At 46.5% G+C, this 15,932-nt stretch overlaps 1 protein-coding gene across 1 annotated transcript in view; it reads left to right on the top strand.

The window, feature by feature from the left end:
- The window catches only part of SRGAP2 (SLIT-ROBO Rho GTPase activating protein 2), a 210,580-nt gene that overhangs the window by 167,842 nt on the left and 26,806 nt on the right, over positions 1 to 15,932 (top strand). The window contains exons 8-10 of the mRNA XM_057315097.1: positions 4,153 to 4,377; positions 8,077 to 8,178; positions 9,205 to 9,402. Coding sequence (XP_057171080.1) covers positions 4,153 to 4,377; positions 8,077 to 8,178; positions 9,205 to 9,402 — 525 coding nt within the window. The remainder of the gene's footprint in view (positions 1 to 4,152; positions 4,378 to 8,076; positions 8,179 to 9,204; positions 9,403 to 15,932) is intronic.

Genomic DNA, 15,932 nt, shown 5'->3' on the forward strand with positions numbered 1-15,932 from the left:
TGAGGATAAGTGAAGAGAAGTTATTTTTGTCAATGCCAGTACATTGACACCAGAACTAGCCTTTGACTTTGTTTTATAATATAAGAAGATTTAAACTTGGACTGTAGAAACCCCCACGAGGCATCTGACATGCACCAGGGAAACCTTGACTTCAGGCCAAAAAGACACTCTGAGCTGACTTGAGGGAGTCTAAGAACTGTAGGCTCGTTGGAATGTGGCTTTCCTCCCCCGTACTCCTGTGGCTTTCCCAACCCAGGAGCAGATGGATGAATGAAGAACAGGGCATTGTCCTCATGCATAGCTGGGGCTTGTGAGGGCTACGCACATGGGTAGAGAGTCCGTGACACCATGAGCACCCAAGTTGGACATGAAGGAACGCAGCTTTCTTCATAGGAAATTTTATAAAGGGCATTTATTTTTCTCTTCTGTGTGAACTAGACGTGCATGTAATGAAACACCCATGTTTCTTTTCTAGGCCTTCTCTAGAGTCTCTGGGTGAGGACATGAACTAGTAAAGGGTTAACGAGCTGTCAACTCAAGTCCTCACACATCTGGATGGGCTATCATTAAATTCTTATAAAAATTTGATTTCCCCTGAGAGACTTTTCATCAAACATTTATATAACCCAGAAATGGCCAGGGGAGCTCGGCATGGCCACAGAACTCATCAGAAGCCACCGAAAGCATACTTTGTCCCCGTTGTGAGGAAAATAATGTGCTGCCTTTACTCACTGGGATTCTCCTGGGAACAGAGATGAAATATTCAAATCTCGTTTACCTAACCTTGCCAGAAATTGCTTCTTTGCTAAGGCCTCGGTTTCTGGCTGTTGTACGAGTGGAGATTTGTGGATAGCCAAGGCTCTGTAAAACCTATTGCGAGTCTCCCGGGTTGGCTGGAGGCACCGAGGAGCCAGAGGGCACATTGTGAGTCAGACCCCCACTCCCTGGCACAGAGAAGCTACAGAACGGTTATATAAATGAGGCAGCAGGCAGCCAGAGAAAGCTCCCTGCCTTCCATAGGCCATACAGAGTGAGCAAAACAAGGGGCTTCAGTGGCCATGTCTACCCATTTGACTTAGATCGATATTCAGCCTGAATGGATTATTTCCTGAGAGGCTAGAATCTGTATTCTGGGCAGAATTGGTCCATCCACTGATGTGTATTAAATGCCTACTGTGAGCAGGGCTTCTTGGTGAGGGATACAAAGAAGGAATGACACTGGCCAGGCGCTCTTTGAGGCTTGTCTTCTGGTTGGGGGTGATAGGAAATCACAAGTCTCAGAGTGAGGGAGTATGTTCTGTGTCACGTGAGGGCTGGTGTGGTGTGGTCCTGAGTAGAGGCCAAGGTCAATAGATGCCAAGGTTGCAGGGCTGGCTGGCTTCCCAGAGGTGGGGAATTTGATTTGGATTTTGAAGATGGGGTCCATTTCCAACAAGTGAGAGGAGTGGAAAATATGCTGGGAAAAGGGCAGAGGTCAGTGGATCGTGGTGATTGATGTGGAAGTGTCTGCATGGTGCCAGATGTGTGTAAATACATTGCCTGTTATCAGCCTCACGATAGCCGATGAGGCCGTTGTTGTCCCCACTGGAGGCTGAGAGAGGTTAAATTGCTTGCTCACAGTCGCACGGCTGATCTGAGGCCTGCTGTTCTCCCATACTCTGCCCCAAGCAGGAGCGTGTCCTTGGTTAGGGCAGAAGAGTCTGAGGAAGGGAGTAGAGGGAGATGATGTTGATGGTCAGACTGCAAGACAGATTAGAATTGGTTCCGGCTGGTGACCTTGCTTAACTTCACGGAGCCTCACTGTTCTAGTCCGGGAGATTAAGATGATACCAGCCTCACTGGGATGATTATGAGGAGTCAGATGTAGACTGTACATAAAGCATTTAGCATGCGTAAGCATCCTAACTAAAATAGCGGTATTTTTAAATCCCCAAACTGAGGAAGGTGGACTTCACGATAGAAAAGACTAAAAGCTTCTGTAGGTTCTTCAGCAGGGGAGTGGCATAACAAAAGCCAGCCTTGAAGACTGTGATGCAGACAGCACTGGTGTAGGATTAGGGTATGAATCAGGGTAGAGGTAGAGAGAATGGAGTCACCAAAAATACAAAGGTGATGAAGGGCGCCCCGCCTCCCCCTAATTCTCTTCTGCACTAAAAAGCTCCCCACTTGCTCAGCCCTGTGGGCCATGTTACTTCTGCTCACAGACGCGCAACCATCCAGCTCGTCATCGGCGTCTGCATAGAGCTAGTCAGGAAGGTTTCCAAGTTCAACGGCAGCCTGGCTAGACCAGCAGCATCTTTCAGAGGAGGAAGGGCCCCTGCACGTGAAGTCTTCCAATCAGCTGCTTTTGTCTTACTTCCATTTGCTCTTCCCTCCCAACTGAATGTAATGTCTTTCCATCCTCCGCCTCTAGTTAAGCTGTAACCGCTGTTCTCCTACTGTCTCCAGGCACCTGCCAGCGCCTGTTGGCACCGCCCCAGAGCCCAGCCCGACAGGCGCTCTATCGCTGAGCTTCTTGTCAGAGGCTGGGAGGAGGAGGCACAGCACGTGTCCTTTCTCCCCCGATCGTGGCTGCTCCGAATGTGAACACGATGCAGGGAAAGGCTGGGGGGCGTTAACTTGATGCCTGCCTGTGGAATGAAACAGCAGTCAGGCAGATGGTCTGACTTTAGCCATGGATTCTTCTCTGACGTTTCTTCTTGGGTTCTGGATCTCCAAGCTGCTTAAGCAATAGAGGGGATAATGGGTGGCCAAGGAATTTGGATCTCGGGGTCCTTTGGGAGGGATGGGGAATATTGTCATAGAGTTACAGAATGCCATTGCTTGAAGAGGGCCTTAGAGATTATAATTAGTCCCAAGTATTTTTAGACTTTCTCTCGAGCAGAATTCTTTCTTGATATCAAACCTTACAAAGAATCCCAATCTCTTGGGGGCCTGGGTGGCTCAGTCTGGTAAGTGTCTGCCTTTGGCTCAGGTCATGATCCGGGGTCCTGAGATGAGTCCCGAGTCAGGCTCCCTGCTCAGCGGGGAGTTGGCTTCTCCCTCTGCCCCTACCCCTTCGCTCATGCGCGCACGCACTCTCTCTCTCTCTCTCTCTCTCTCAAAAATAAATAAATAAAGTCTAAAAAAAAAGGATCCCAATCTATTAAGTAGATAAAAGAGCAGAGCTGGTTTGGTTAAACCAGAGTAGGAGGCTCCAAGTCCCACTGGTTGCGGCCCTTTTACCCCCTTTGCAAGGGCAGCCTGAGCGGTGGCGAAGAGCCTTACAGTTCTGATCTGCAGCTTGAAAACCGCCGACGTGGCCAAATCTGTTCATTTTACAGCCGAGGATGCAGGTTCAGGGGTGGGGACTGGCTGTTCGAAGGCTGTTTGACTTCCTGTCCAGTGCTTCTTTTTATACTATTACCTCTCTCATACCTTTTTTTTTTTTCAATTTTGCTTTAGAAAATCAGAATCCTTTACATGATCTGAATTTTCCCAGTAAGACTGACACTTAGAAATTTTTGGTCTTTTAAATGCTATTTCTGCTGGGCGGGAGTTTTAGTGCAGAAATCCGAGTCTGCTGCTAAGGCCTGTTCTAGAACATCGGGAGCTGGTGGGGGTGACGACCACAACAGGGTCTGCTCCCCATTCTCTTCTTCTCCCACTGGAGTTCAGTGTTGGTGTTAGCGAGCTGCTCTTGCAACACTTATGAGTTGTGAACCTTAAATGCTAAAATGGCCTGGCTTGGTTCGTGTGTAGTGACTTGACCACAGTGACCCTCAGGGAGTGGCAGGCTCTATTTTCATTGTTGAATTTTGTTATAATGGTATCCCCAGAGAAACCCGAAAGTGGAAGAGGATTCCCTTCAACCCTCAGCTCTTCTCTTGTTTACTGAATAGCCCTGTGCAGCATGTGACAATGTAATTTCCTTCTGTCCTGTTGAGTCCTCTTCCTTCCAGTCAGCCTGTAGTCCTCTGAGGTGTGTCTTCCATTGAATTGGGAGTGGAAACCAGAAATCTCACCTGGATCTTGGAAGTCAGAACCTCAGCCTTCTTCCAGCTGCATAGCCAGTCCTGTTGATATGGTCAGAGCTGCCCTGGGGGCCACCTCCCTTTCTGCCCAGCCTTGGGACTCTCTATGGTTTGCTCATGTGCCTTCTCCGTCCCACAGCAGTGTTGTGACTTAGGCTACCACGCTAGCCTGAACCGGGCGCTACGCACCTTCCTCTCCGCTGAGTTGAATCTGGAGCAGTCAAAGCACGAGGGTCTGGATGCCATCGAGAATGCTGTAGAGAACCTGGATGCCACCAGTGACAAGCAGCGCCTCATGGAGATGTACAACAATGTCTTCTGCCCACCTATGAAGTTTGAGTTCCAGCCGCACATGGGGGACATGGTGAGGCCCCTTCCCGTCACCGTACTCCCTAAGGAGCTTGAGCTCACTTGTGTCTGGATTCACCGCCCTAAGGCCACATTATTCTGGGGAGAGCAAGGCCTGGGGCTGGCTTCCTGTAAGGCGGGTGAGGAGCATCCACTCACTGGGCAAGCAAATAGCGACTGAGCAGCAGATAGTGACTGAGCACCTGCTGGGCTTGACCATAGATATTGGGGATTAGGGCCCTCGGGGAGCTTCCAGTCTGGTGAGTTGAGAGAGGGTTGGAAATATGCATAGGGAGGGGCACCCAGAGGGTCCAGCAGGATCAGAAGAGGTGAAAGACAGCAGGTGTATAAAAACTAACAGTTCAGTATGGTAAGAGGGAAAGATTTGGAGGAGGCCTCCAAATAGTGAGTCTGGAAGAAGAGCTGAGATGCGGCCAGATACCCAAGGCTTTTGATGGGGAGGGAGGGCTAAGATGGGCAATAATGATGTGATCTTTTGTCACTTGGCAGAGATCTAAAGGATCTTATTCTCTTGAGATTAGAAGATTGCAATAAAAGAGGTAGCTTTGCCTGGGTATTGAACAAAAAAGAATGGATAAGACAGACAAGATAGGAGTTAAGGTGTCCTCCCAGAGGCCTGATGCTATCTGCCCAGGCTGGGGAACAGGAACATGGGGACCCTGTTTTGAACTTTTTACCTCTAAGACTAAAACAAGAAGGGCCTAAACAAAGTGAGAGGAATGAAAAGCTCTTTGGTTTTCATTACTCTGAATCTTTTGGTTTCACTTGGAACCTTATCCCTGTCGGTAGGAGCTACCCTTTAACCTCAGGGCTAAATCGGAAGAAGGCTGTATAGGCTTACATAATAGAAATAGATGGGGCTTCAGGCGTGTTGGATTTAGGAGTGGGAATTTATCAAGACTCAGATTTTTGTTGTTGTTGTTGTTGTTTTGTTTCTCTCTCTCTGCTTCACATCTTGTATCTTGGCTCTTTTCTCAAGCAGGCTCTCATCCCATGAGGGCAAAGTGACTATATTTCCAGCCTAAACTTCTTGTAGGTCCAAATCCAGTAGAAGGAGTATCAGCTTCTCTCCTAGAAGCCCCCACAAACTTCTCATTGCATCTTCTTCATTCTGGTTGGCTGATGTGTTTATCTCTGAGCCAATAATTGTGGCTAGGTGACTGCAGTTAGCTGATTGGCTTATGCCCAAGTCACATGGTCCACCCCGGAGTTGGGGAGAGCCTCATCCAAAATACATGACCTGAGTTGGGGTGGGGGGAGGTTCCCCCACAGGATAGTAGACCAAAGTTGCCAGGAGAAGGAGGAAGGGATGCTAGGTGACTGAAGAACAACCATGTCCTCTCAACAAGGGAATGGTGTTTCCAATAGGATTAGTATCCAGATGCTTTTCAGAAAACCCTGCTCCAGAATGCCAGCTGTTGCCGTGTAACTGGGGGATTCGCTGTCATCGATAGTCCGCAGTGGAGAATGGGACGTTTCTATCCTAAAGACAAAAATGTGGAGATGATTTCTTTCCTCTCCTCAGGGAAAACCAAACCATGTACAGTCTGTTTCCATTTCTGTGACTTAGGAAATGTCAGCGTCTGAACAGATGGGGAAGTGAAATGGCAGTGTGTGCAGTCAGAGTAGGGGGGAGGGGTATCACCGAGCCCCAGGAAGCCCCGTTCCTCACCTGCCCTGGCTTCTGGTCCAACTTGTCTTCCAGTCTCCGTCTCCAGCTGCCACTGACATTCCTTCCCGAGAATCAGTGGAACTTGGGGACCAGCTGAGTGGAGTGATACATTTTCTGGTGTTGACTGAGTTGTGCCTTCGGAGCCAAACAGCTTGTCTACATAAAGGGAGAATCCAAATGCTGGGTGCTCGGGCCCCTCGTAGCCCTGTCAGTGTCTTAGTTTCATACTGCAGAGCACAGCTGGAATACATTACCTTGCACCCCGGTAGAGGATCTCTGCCAAAGCATGCATCAGCAGCCCTGCTGCTTCTTAAAGGCACAGGCACGGAGGTCATTTTCCCTCCGTGAGTCCTCCCTGTTAGGTCTGGGTCACTTTAAAATCAATAGTTCACTCTTCTGCCTAGGCCCTCCCTTTGTGTGGTACAGCTGATCAGTGGCTGAACTAGGCAGGGGCCAGGGTCAGCCCTAGATCTTGCAAAGCTTCTACAGTCCAGCCTAGCCTTCCTAGGAGTAGAAAATAAACAGAGATGAGAAGGCGAGTTTTTCTTGGTCCCCGCAGCCAGTCTATCCACACCAGTGTGGGCTGTCTGTAGACTGTGGAGGCAACAAGAGGGAGCTGCCTGGAAGTCCTTGAACTAAGGCCAAGGTTCGGGTGGCATTTTGACCGGAAGCCCTGAAATTGGCCAAGGCCCCACACTGACTGGTGTTCTGGGGCGCTCAGCACATGAGTTGATGCCAAGCACTCTCAGATGTACTAGGAGGAGGTGCTTGGCTGTACCCTTGGTGCCCCCAGAGGCTTGTGGGGCTCTGGATGCCTGACTAGTGACATCAGGCAGCCAGAGAGTTTCACTCTTGGCTCTAACCCATCCTGGCCACTGAGCTTTCTCCATTGTGTCTGCTTATCCAAGAGCCAGAGTGAAGTCAGCTCTCTTCAGATCTGAGAGCTGGCTCAGGCCAGCCCCTCAGCTGGGGGAGGAGGTCAAGTCAGTTGGGAGCTTAAAAGCCAATGGAGGAAAAGGTCAAGTCCCAGCCCCCTCCATTTGAAGAGAGGTTTTGTCTTCCAAGCAAGAGAATGGTCTGTGGGCATGTGAATGTGCCCACTCATTGCTGAGGAAGAAGGAGGCCAGTTCTATCCAGATGTCTCTCTGCAGACAAGAGGCTAGGGGACACATGGTGGCAAGGTGACAAGAGCTGCCTCCACGTGGGTCCTGCCTCCTAATCTGCCAGCCTTCTGTTCCTCATCTGTCATCCTGGGGGACTGTGTGTGACCTCGTGCCCATGCAGTAGCCATGCCCCCATCGGGAGACTGTAGCCCAGCCATTTTTTCACAGAGGGAAAAGCTTACTGACAGTGGTCCTTAGGGGAAGAGCAGACTTCTTTCCCACACAGATCTGGTGCAAACCTGGAGCAAAAGGATGGCTCTTTGAAAGTGCCAAGTTCCACCAGATTCTGTGCCCTCTGGGGCCCTCTAGCACAGCCTGTGGACTTGTTCCTGGCTTTACACTTTCTCTCGTTGAGTCAGAGCTCTCATGCATGGCCCAGATTTATAAACACATGCTGGCTGCCAGCAGCGACAAGCTAGCCTCCTGACCCACTTCTCTCCTGCTTTCACTCTGGTGCACGAAGGGGAATGAAGGAGGGGCCGGAGAGGTGGCCACTCGGACTTCTAGCAGGAAATCCTCACTGCCAAAGCATTGTGTATGTGGAACTGGGGCTGCCCAGGGCACCCTTCTCTGGCCTACGGCTGACTTCCACGGAGCTGCAGAGCTTGCCAGGCACGAGCTGGAGATGGCCCCCACGTGGAGGGACCTGGTCTTTCCCAACAGGTCCCACCTCTCATTCCCCCTTGTGCTGTTTGGTCCTGGAAGAGGTTCACATACTTTGCTTTTGGATTTTTGTTTTCACATAGAAACTGAGGCTTACAGCTTGAACATGAGTACTTTTATTAGTAGTAATGGGACTCTGGAACCGCCAGAAGAACTGTTGTCCTCTTCCTGATCTGGTGTTGCTTTCTGTTGGCAGGCTTCCCAGCTCTGTGCCCAGCAGCCTGTCCAGAGTGAGCTGGTACAGCGATGCCAGCAACTGCAGTCTCGCCTATCCACTCTGAAGATTGAGAACGAAGAGGTGAGTTTCCAAGGAGACTTGGAGCCACCCCCCGAGTTTCCCTGTTGAACCTTTCTTGCTGCCCATCTGGGAGCAGGTGGAAGGAGCATGCAAAGAATGTCCGGGCTGCCGCAAACGTTTCCTAGCCAAATGTAGCCTTGGATTTTCCCCCTCTGCTACATCCTGCCCTTGAACTCCAGGAAGTTGCTCTTGCATTGCCAAAGGTTGAGCTCTATTTTGAGCTTTTGCAAAATGCTTTTTTTTCCCCGCTCTACACATTTAATCAAAATGGCACTTGGCAGCTGTGTGAACAATATTGTGTCTCTGAAACCACCCCCTCGTGCCTGACTTTTTCCAGCATTTTCAAACAAACAGAGGCCTTTGACTTTGACACTTAAAACATCTCCATCCTCTTAGAATAGGGAGACTTTCTTCTGGGCCCAGCATCCTTGCGTTCAGCTACTAGCTCAAAAGGGCAGCGTGATGAACTATCCAGCTTCTTTCTTTTGTGCTCCTGTGACTTCTTACCTGGCATCTCAGTCGGTCTTACTTTTTCCAGGAAGATCAGGAAAGACTAGGGGTGGGTCTCTTCATTTGCAGATGGGAAAACAAGTCCACTGATTTGTTGAAGGTCATGAAACAGAGCACGGGGCATGGCAGGACCAGGCCCATCTCACATTTTAACTAGCTCTTTACGTCACGAGGTTGGTTTGGATTTGTTTTATTCTCTCCATTAGCACTTCCATGATAGCCCAGAGCTTATATTAAACTTAAAAAGTCAACATTAAGTAAAAGACCTGGGTCAAATACATAGCGTGAAGAGTGGGGTGGTTTTTAGGTCCTATCTGGAGAGAAGAGCACTGTAAAACAGAGTCCGTGTGATGGCAGTCACTCCCTCAGCACCATCCGATGGGAAGCCAAGCTGCGCCTTCTGACAGCAGCCCCCGTTCCCCTCCAGCCACTCCTCTCCCACTCCTCCCAGCTTCTCCATTCCCTGCCCCTCTGCAGCCTGCCCCTCACGTGTTATGTTGGCCGTTGTCATGGCAGGTCAAGAAGACGATGGAAGCCACTCTGCAGACCATCCAGGACATCGTGACTGTGGAGGATTTTGATGTGTCCGACTGCTTCCAGTACAGCAACTCTATGGAGTCCGTCAAGTCCACGGTCTCAGAAACTTTCATGAGCAAGCCCAGCATCGCTAAGAGGAGGGCCAACCAGCAAGAAACCGAGCAGTTCTACTTCACGGTGAGGGGGCTTGATGGCTCTGGGGGAGCACCCGCAGCCCACAGGGAGACTGAGAACCCGGAGTCCTTGTCAAGTGTTAGAAGGGCAGTCTTTGAATATCTTGATTTGGGTCTGGGCATATTCGGAGACCGTTCCTCAGCTTAAATTAAGACACAGTTATCTCTAAGTTGTATGTGTCTAACAAGGACCCCCAAGAGGAAGGTGCTCCCAAGTACACTGCCAGGAAGATTTCTCTTTCTTTTTTTTCCTTCCCCCAGAAGACTTTTTAAGAATTTTTTTAACCAGCTAGTAGGCTTCAGTTGGAAAGTTTCGTTCTCAGCCATAGGGGGTCACGAAAGGAGATCTTTATTTCTTAGTTCTTGGGAACTACATCCAAATATTCTGGCTAACACATATCTTATTTCTAAAGTTGATATTCTCTTCTAGGTGATGCGATGACATTATTTTATGATTATTGCTGATGGGAAATTTTCTTTCATAATTATGACTAAAATTCAAAAGGACAGGTGATGTGGGGTATCGTTGGTTTGCAGAGAATTCCAAAACACTGTATTTTCTTATCCGTGTATCTCCCACTCTTCCGTTAGACAAATGGACCCGATGTTTTTCAAGTTGTGTTAACAGTCCTTCAGAAGGTTGCTGGCTGGTCTTTGGTGCTGCTTTTTAATAATTAAGTTATTTTGAGCTTGCCAAGTAGGATTCATTGCCTGGACTAAAATTTATTTTCTCATCTTCTGACAACCAAGAAAGGAGAAATTAAATTTGCAGATGTGAGATGAAATATAGCTAGTGAAAATGCATACTGATTCTGAATGAGAGGGATTAACTTGTTTTTCTGTCAAGAAACACAGTCTGTATGCAGTAAATTGAATTTTTCCTCCAACTGGAACGATTTGTTTAATTCTTCTTTGAACACTGCCCTTTCTCCATTAACAACACTAGTGATTTGCTATCTTTTCTAAAAATAGAAATCTGTTTTTTTACTTAAACTAAGAATTCTTCAGATTTTTTTTTTAACCCTGGAGGAGACTGTTGAAAAAGAGTGATTTAACAGCATTATTCTTTTAAAATAACCTTTTTCTTGTTAAACGAAGCAAAACATGTGTATGATATAAATTTAGAAACAAAAAGGAAGAAAATAAGAATCATCTATAGTCGCACTACCTTGAGATAAGAGTGTTAGGCTGTATTCCCTTCCTGTGTTTTTTTCTCTGCACACACAAACATCTATGTGAATATGTACTTAAAATGTATTACAAAAAGTGGGATATTGGCTGTGCGTATTGTTTTTTAATCTGCTTTCATTTAACAAGTGATTAATATTTTTCCAATTCATTTCATCATAACATTGTTTAAATATATTTACGAGTGAAATACTAAAATCTACACAGAGAAATAATGGAATGGTATTTTGGCTCATTCATCCTTTTTTGTAAAATATTTAGCACACTGCCTGGTTTGTAGTTAGTGCTCAGTAAGGGCTGAAAAATTATTATCACCATTGTCATTATTAACTTAGTCATTAATCAGTACTGAATTACTCACCGATAACTTATCAAGGATCTTCTATGTGCCAGACACCGTGCTAACACTGGGATACCACAGGTGCAGAGTGAAGACGGGAGTGATGGGATTAGGCATCCGAAGGGAGAACTTCCATTTTCACTTCAGATGTTTCTAAACAGTTACAATAGGTTGATTTTTGCAATAAAAAAAATAAGTATACAAAATTTTCAGTGCACAGATGCGTACATGCATAAATGATAGCCAGGATGGGTGGAGTTGGCGAAATATCACATACAAAGTAACTTTTGTGCTTGACCTTGAGGAATGAGTGAACCAGGCAGCGAATCAAGCAGAGAATGGCATTCCTTGAGGAGAGAGCCGTCTGTGCAAAGCATAAAGTCATGCGAAGCCCAGGCTAGACAGAACGAGAACTTCTTGTCTATCATGAGGGCTGTCTCGCCATCCCAAGCTTTCTTATCTCGGGAGGTTGTTGAACACTCTCGAGGCTTTTAATAATAGGATTGTTTGGCTGGTCTGTCTGCACTGCTTAGATATAACACTGCTTAATGTCCCAATCTCATTACATTGCAGAAGATTTCCATTTTTTTATTAAATAAGAAATTTTGGCATAAAAATCTGTATTTAAGACTGTCAGAATTACTTTTTGGCTTTCAATGAAGCAATGACATGTGTATTCAAAGTTGACCTTTAGTAAGAGCAGGGATGACCATATTCAAACCAGTGACCTCTCAAATCCTGCCCACCCTTCACCTCTAGCCCACTTCCTGGCTTTTGTGGCCAGAGCGCTACTTAGCAAAATTGTGTGCAAATTTCTATGGCTAACAGGAATGTTTTTTGTCTGGGCTTCTGTAGTAATGGATGTGTAAGAAAGTTCATCATTTTCATGACTGGTGCTGGGAATGCATCAAATAATTCATTTTATGATAAAAGGGCTTTTCGGGGGGTTGATGAAATGGACATTTTTAAAAAGGGGGGTGTGCATATTAGCCCGACTGCCTGTGCTTACCAAACCATTCGAAGCCCGCAGAACTGCAGATGTGCTTTTCCTAGTCTGTTGCCTCCACAGATGTTGCCCCTGGTTTTTTCTGTGTCCTTCAAAAACATCAGAGTAGCGTATCCTAGAAGCTCCCTTCTCTTGGAAAGTTGGGAAGAGGTCCCTTACCGTGGCTTTGACTTGTATGTAGTGTGCCTAGCAACCCAGAGGACTGCTAGAAAGCTGTCTAGCCATTCTCAGCTGTCATCAGATTGATCTGCCCAGATGACATAGATTGGAAATTTGAAGCATGTCCTATAAAGGTCAGTCATTTGCAGGAGTCCCAAGAAAATAAGCACGGAATTTAAAAGCTTACAATGATTTTTAGAAATCATCTAACCAACCTTCTTATTTGAAAGATGAAAAAAACCCCCAAAACCCCCAAATCCAGAGAAGTTGGGTAGCTGTTCCAAGGGACTCAGCAAGAGCTGAAACTAGAACTCTGGGAGGCGCCTGGGTGGCTCAATCAGTTTAAGCATCCGACTCCTGATTTCGGCTCGGGTCATCATCTCGGTCATGAGATCGAGCCCCTTGACAAGCTCCGTGCTGGCTGTGGAGCCTCCTTATGATTCTGTCTCTCCGTCTGCGCCACTGGCTGCCTTACCCCACTCCGGCTCACACATGTTCTCTAAAGAGGTAAATAAATAAAACTAAAACTCTGGTCACCTGGTCTCAGGCCATTGGCTTCTTTCTCTACTCCCTGCTGAAGAAGCTGAGGGGAAGGAAAGGCTCAGAAACAGCTCGGTGGCTTTCTCCTCTCTTTTGCCCTAAATATTTCCTGATCTCCTGGGATTTGCATCACTCATCTTTCACAACACAGAATCCAGCAGTGTCTACTTTTTATCCCATTGCTTTTTTTTTACTGTGATTATTTAAAAAAATACATAATTTGTTGTTGTTGTTGTTTTTTGAAAAGATGCAAAAATTTCAAAAGAGCATACAGAACAAGTCACGCCTCCCCCCTTCTCTGACCCTCACTTCCTCTCCCCTCTGCCAGGGATGGAAACCAGTTTCTTCTGTGTTCTTCCAGAGACATTCTATGCATAGACAACCACTGACTTATCCTTTAATGTGATAGAATTCCATTAGAAATAAAATGAAATCAAATAAAGAGAAGTATAGATCGAAGTAGACCCCTCATACTGTTCTTCACTTTGCTTTTTTCACTTAATTTTTTTCATATTCCCCCAAAGAGATCTGCCTCCTTTTTGAATCGCTACACAGAATTCCATTGTATGAATGGGTGTACCATCATTTATTTAACCAATCCCAGCTCGTGGGAAGTAATGCTCCCTGTTTAGCCAAAGACTGTCAAAGCCTTATAAGGCTGGCATTTCTCCTAAGTATTTCCCTGTATGGGGGTTGGAGTATGGGGTTCTTATGAGGGGATGAAGTGAAGGAGTTAAAGCTCATGGCTGATAGAATAAACAAAGATAAACTGCCTGAATCCTTGGGCACAGAATTGGTAAAAACATAGGAGAGAAGAAGGCACCTTGGTCATTGGGGCAGTGCCATAGACCCCTAGATTTGGGATGGTCCAAGATCTTTTTTTATCTTTTTTTTTTTTTTTTAAGATTTTATTTATTTATTTCACAGAGAGAGAGACAGCCAGAGAGAGAGGGAACACAAGCAGGGGGAGTGGGAGAGGAAGAAGCAGGCTCTTAGCGGAGGAGCCTGATGTGGGGCTCGATCCCAGAACGCTGGGATCACGCCCTGAGCCGAAGGCAGACGCTTAATGACTGTGCCACCCAGGCGCCCCAAGATCTTTTTTTATCTTGGTCTTCTCCTACAGGCACTCAGGAAACATGCGTGAAGTGGGTCCTACTGAACCCCTACCCTTTCAGCTAAAGTGGGGGAGGCGCTGCTGTTCACAGGTCTGCCCTGTTACATATTCTGTCTGGCAGCCAGTTCCTGCTTTACAAACTGATGAAGAGGAGAGAAAGGTCAGAGTGCCTGGATGGTGGGGAAGCAACCACCCCCTAATGACATTCGTGTGCATGGGGCTGGCTAGACACGGCTCCCTCCTCCCACCTGCCGCACCCATTTGTAGCAGTGGACATTTACAGCCTTCAGTTCACACAGATTAAATTCAAGGTGTAGGGGTACCTGGGTGGCTCAGTCGGTCAAGCGTCTGTGTTCGGCTCAGGTCATGATCCCGGGGTCCTGGGATCGAGCCCTGCATCGGGCTCCTTGCTCAGCAAGGAGTCTGCTTCTCTGTCTCCTCCCTGCTCGTGCTCACTCTCTCTTTCTCTCTCAAATAAATAAATAAATAAATAATATTTTAAAAAATCCAAGGCATAAACAAGGTCCATGAGTTTTATACTGCCATGGTAATAAAGGGAAGAGGTATTTTAAATTAAATTGGAAAAGCATTCTTATTGCCTCTTACTTTTTTTTTTTTTTTCTAAAGGCCAGAAACCTGTTTTGATTCAGCTATCTTAGATATTAGTACAAAGCAAAGAAGTTTAGGGAAGTTTTGTTTTTAGGTTATCTGAGTGGGTGATTCGCATACAAGGAATACTCTTGACTGCCTGCTGGTTGGCTAGACTGCATGCTGTAGTCATGCTCATGCTTGTTATCCTGTTTCAACTGCTGACAACCTTGGGAAAAAAGATATTATTATCCCTGTTTTTCAGAGCGGGGGTAAGTGACTTGCCCAAGGTAAGCAGTAGGACTACAATATCTCAACTAAGATTCTCTCATTTTGCTGCAACAGAAATGTCTGTCAGGGAGGAAAGGCCCTGAGAGAAAAACTGTTACAATAATACTTTTCAATAAATAAAATTCATCGCCAACAGTTAATAACCAGTGAATTATTAAGAAATAAATTAATGAGATCATAAAAACTGAATTGAAGGCTTACAGTGGCAAACAAAACAAAACCACCCCATAGACTCTTTGCCTCCCTTCCTACTTTTTGAAGAAATTCTCGGTTTTTATAATATTGAGTGTAAAATGTGGAGGTGGGGGCGGCTCTGGTCAGACTGATCATTAGGAGCTCGGTTTTATTTTGGTGACCTAGAATAGAGCCCTGTCCTTTCTCTTCTCCCCTGATGACAACTCAAGCTTAGTGACTTTACTTTTGGATGTTTGGGAGGGGAGCAAGGTGCAGGGAAAGGAGTGAAAGAAATGAATTACCATACAGAACATGCTTTAAATGAGGAAAGTGACCCTTATTGACCAAGGAAGGGATTTGGAGATAACACATAAACAGTTCTTCTCATGGCCTGCTGGTCTCCAGAAGTCATCAGAAAGCCACTTATGCCTTTCTTGCCTTCAGCTGCCTTGGCTCCTTTCTCTGTGTCCAGTCAGCAGCCGAAGTCTTCTGCCAGTAAAGGCCAAGTTGTTTCTCCCAGCTTCTGTCTCATACAGACCAGGGCTGACTAACGGGGTGGGAGAGGGAGGTGACAACGTGCCTGTAAACTCTGGGATGGCTTCCCCCCCACCTTACCTCGATGGAAAATTTCCAACCATTGTTTCCACTATTAGGGATGCAGGTCAACCTCGACGTAGTTTTTGATCCTTCAGGATTTCATGAAACCTGAAAAGGCGATCCATCATTCATCTTTATCAGATTGTTATTTATTTTAATGGTTCACCAAGTGACAGCCAGAGTTAACTCACGAACTGTGACATGAAAGAAAAAGTGATTTCCGGAATCACAAGTAGAAACATGAGTGAGAGGAAGGAATTTGCATCCATATCCTTTGAGAATTTTGGCTGTTTTCTAAGCAGTCTGGTCTTGTCTTAAGGTTTACAGTTTCTTGGTGAGTCTTTTTTTTCCTCTTTAGGAAACCTTTAGAGTCTCCTGGGATAACCTTACGAAGAGGGGCCTCTGAGGGTTCAGATATTAGCTGTAGATGTTTCCTGCAGGTTTTTCACCTCTGGGCCCTGCAGTGCTGTTCCCAGCCCCACAATTAGGCATTGGTTGGGGATGAGGATATCACCCAGGGAAGACTGACAGCAGGTG

This window comes from Ursus arctos, unplaced genomic scaffold, assembly GCF_023065955.2.
Source record: "Ursus arctos isolate Adak ecotype North America unplaced genomic scaffold, UrsArc2.0 scaffold_2, whole genome shotgun sequence".
In the NCBI taxonomy this organism is placed as follows: domain Eukaryota; kingdom Metazoa; phylum Chordata; class Mammalia; order Carnivora; family Ursidae; genus Ursus; species Ursus arctos.